Raw genomic sequence first — 2,831 nt, forward strand, 5'->3', positions numbered from 1 at the left:
TCGACACTGCCGTTCTTATTGTCGTCGTCGTAGTAATCGTAACGAAAACGATGATGATGACGATGAATGTGAGAGACATCGCGATGTAACACAAATATACGATACGTGGTAAAAAACGATGCGTACCCGAACGCTCTATTAAGAGTAATGAATCACTTTTCGTGATTTTTCTATATATATGACATGAATCATGTTTCATACCTTAATATTTTTGCAGACGAAACTATTATCTATCTAAGAGGAAAGGGATATGACATCATTACTTTTTGTAAGATATAATATATAATATATTTAAGGTAATGTGTTTTACAATACAATATGATAGCGTATGAAACTTAATAAAGAGTTTAAACATATTATACAATTTTGCGAATAACATTAGTCAATGGATTATACTCTATCACCCTATCGTGAATAATAAGACAATAAGCTGTGGTGTTCAGTGGAATATTTTCCATACATTCGAATTCTGTACGAATATCTACAGTGGCGCTCTTTATCGATTCGTTTTGGCGAGAACAATCGATCACTACGAATGGACCGTGTACAAGAAATTCTCCGATGGATAACATAGGATCGCGATTGTTGTAACCGTAGTACGTCTTTTGAAATTTTACATACATATCGTACAGTATAGCGTATTTTTTGTGTTCGAAATCTAAATTCATATCATCGTAAGGATAAAAATCAGAATTCAAAAAAAGTTTCACATTAGTGAGATTACATATGTCGAATTGTGAACCATTTTTCGACGTTACGTTTCTTTTTCCGGTTTGAAGTGCAAAAATTACGTATCGTGGTTTTTCCAATTGCGACGTTGTTTTAACGGCCCACGAATGCTTTGTTGTGCTTTGCAGCAGAGGAAATTCGTACAGGTCCCACGACCGGAAACATACGCTGAGATATCGTCCACCTTCCAACGTTCGCAAAAGTGATAATTTATTGACATCGTTCAGCACTACATGTGGCATTCTCCATTGTATCTTTAATAGTGTGATATTAGGTTCCGTCGATTCGTGCGTCACAACACAATTGTTATCGTTACGCGCACGTATCAGGATAAGTTTGTGTCGCGCGTTTATCACTATGCGTTTGTAATCTTCACAAAATCCTAGGAGTGTGTTGAGTGGTACGCAAAAGTTGAAATTCTCGGAAAGCGGTGTGCGAAATAACTGCATCGTGCCGTCCCATCCTGCATTTTCTAACGTTATACTCCTGCCAGTGGTTAACGATATGAAATTTTTTATCGTACTGGTAATACCAACGTTTCTAGATCTATCGATTTCCACACCGTCTAACTCGTACCGAATCTCATCGAACATGAACGCGACGCAATTATTCGACAATTTTGGAGGTTGCTCCTCGGATGTGTTTCCATCTCGTTTTGTCGTTGAAAATTTTCCCTCGACGTAGAGAAAACTCTCACACGGTAACGTGTACAGATCCTGATGCTGTATAGGTATTCGTATTTCATCGCTGTATCCGAATGTGGTGTTAGCGTATGGGTTGTAAGTGTGAGTCTCGATCTTAACGATACGATCGTCGAAGATAGGCTCACCCCCTATGTTTAGAATATCGCGACTCATTGTTCACGACGAATCCCAGAGACCGTAGAAATTTGACGTTCGCAGCGTTCAATCTCTCCTCCGTTCCTCTCCGTTTTCTTCCAACGTATCGTTCGGTGAGCGATGATAATTGCGACGTCTGCGGTATGGTGGACGTATTCTTACAATCGTGTGACTCGTTTAGAACGAGCATCTGAGCATATTTTTATGGTCTGCGTCGTATATGAATTCGAATCGATATCTCTTCTCCATAAAGGTTCATCAATTGTCCGTTTTGATCCACTATACGTATCGTTATATCGGTAACGTTTCTCGCGACGACTGGGAGATAAATGACATGTGTGGGAGTATCGGATAATTTATATTCGGATGGAACGTTCACTGCGAATTCATGTATCGTATGCGCTGGTTTATCGTTATTGTACGCACTCGCGGTAATGTTGCATTCTATACGAAGTATAGTTACATTCATAATATTCACAGGTTTGTCAGACGCGTGCCACTTGTTCGGTTGTAATACGCGCGATTTTGAATAACCCAATAGCGAACCGATGTTATTCGGTGTTGTAAAATTTATTCGATACGCACATTTAATCTCGCTTCTCATAGTGTTCTCATTGGCTCGAAGAATCAATATCTCTTCTTTATGAGCATTATCGTTGTCGTCGTCGTCGTCGAATATGTACTCATCGTCACTATTACCTTTATCGTTAAGCGTTTGTCGTCGTACGTGACGAATAGCAGCTCTCAGATACCTGTTTATAGCACTCAATTCGTACGATCCTTTGGGAATCGTGATTATTTTATCGTCGGTATCGAAGTATTATAGAATTTATTATTCGCGGAAGTAACGTTCGGTATTGCGTTGTACGTTTCAAAATTCGTAAGACCCAATTCGTATTCACCATTACTTAAATCCAAGGGAAGTAACTCGCTGTGAGGATACTGGTTGTTCCATTCAACGCGAGAGTCAACGACATAATGCGATTGAAGGTGAACGTTCAACTGAGATGACTTACACGACTTATTATTGGATATATTTTTTCTTCCAATCTATTTCTCGAAGAAATCTAGACACAATTGACCGCAAATACTCTGATCGAACGTCTGATAAGATTGATGATTATACGTTATGTTTTTTCCGAGATAGCGTTCGAGTTCCCTTGACGGTCTAAGATTGCCAAAACTATCGAAGTAAATAGCGTTATTTCCTTTCTTTGCGTAAGCAACCCAGTGTGTGCCAGCATTTTCCGAATTATCCAGGTT

General features: G+C 39.2%; 1 protein-coding gene across 1 annotated transcript; it reads right to left on the minus strand.

Annotated features, from left to right (window-relative positions):
- Positions 1–400: 400 nt before the first annotated feature.
- On the minus strand, positions 401–1,586 carry LOC108766765 (uncharacterized). The gene is made up of 2 exons (XM_018516259.1): positions 461–1,586; positions 401–405 (listed from the first exon to the last, which is right to left on the minus strand). The coding sequence occupies exons 1-2, from the start codon at positions 1,584–1,586 to the stop codon at positions 401–403; spliced, it is 1,131 nt and encodes a 376-aa protein (XP_018371761.1).
- Between the last annotated feature and the right edge of the window lie 1,245 nt (positions 1,587–2,831).

The sequence above is a fragment of the Trachymyrmex cornetzi genome, unplaced genomic scaffold (genome assembly GCF_001594075.2).
Source record: "Trachymyrmex cornetzi isolate Tcor2-1 unplaced genomic scaffold, Tcor1.1 scaffold617, whole genome shotgun sequence".
In the NCBI taxonomy this organism is placed as follows: Eukaryota; Metazoa; Arthropoda; class Insecta; order Hymenoptera; family Formicidae; genus Trachymyrmex; species Trachymyrmex cornetzi.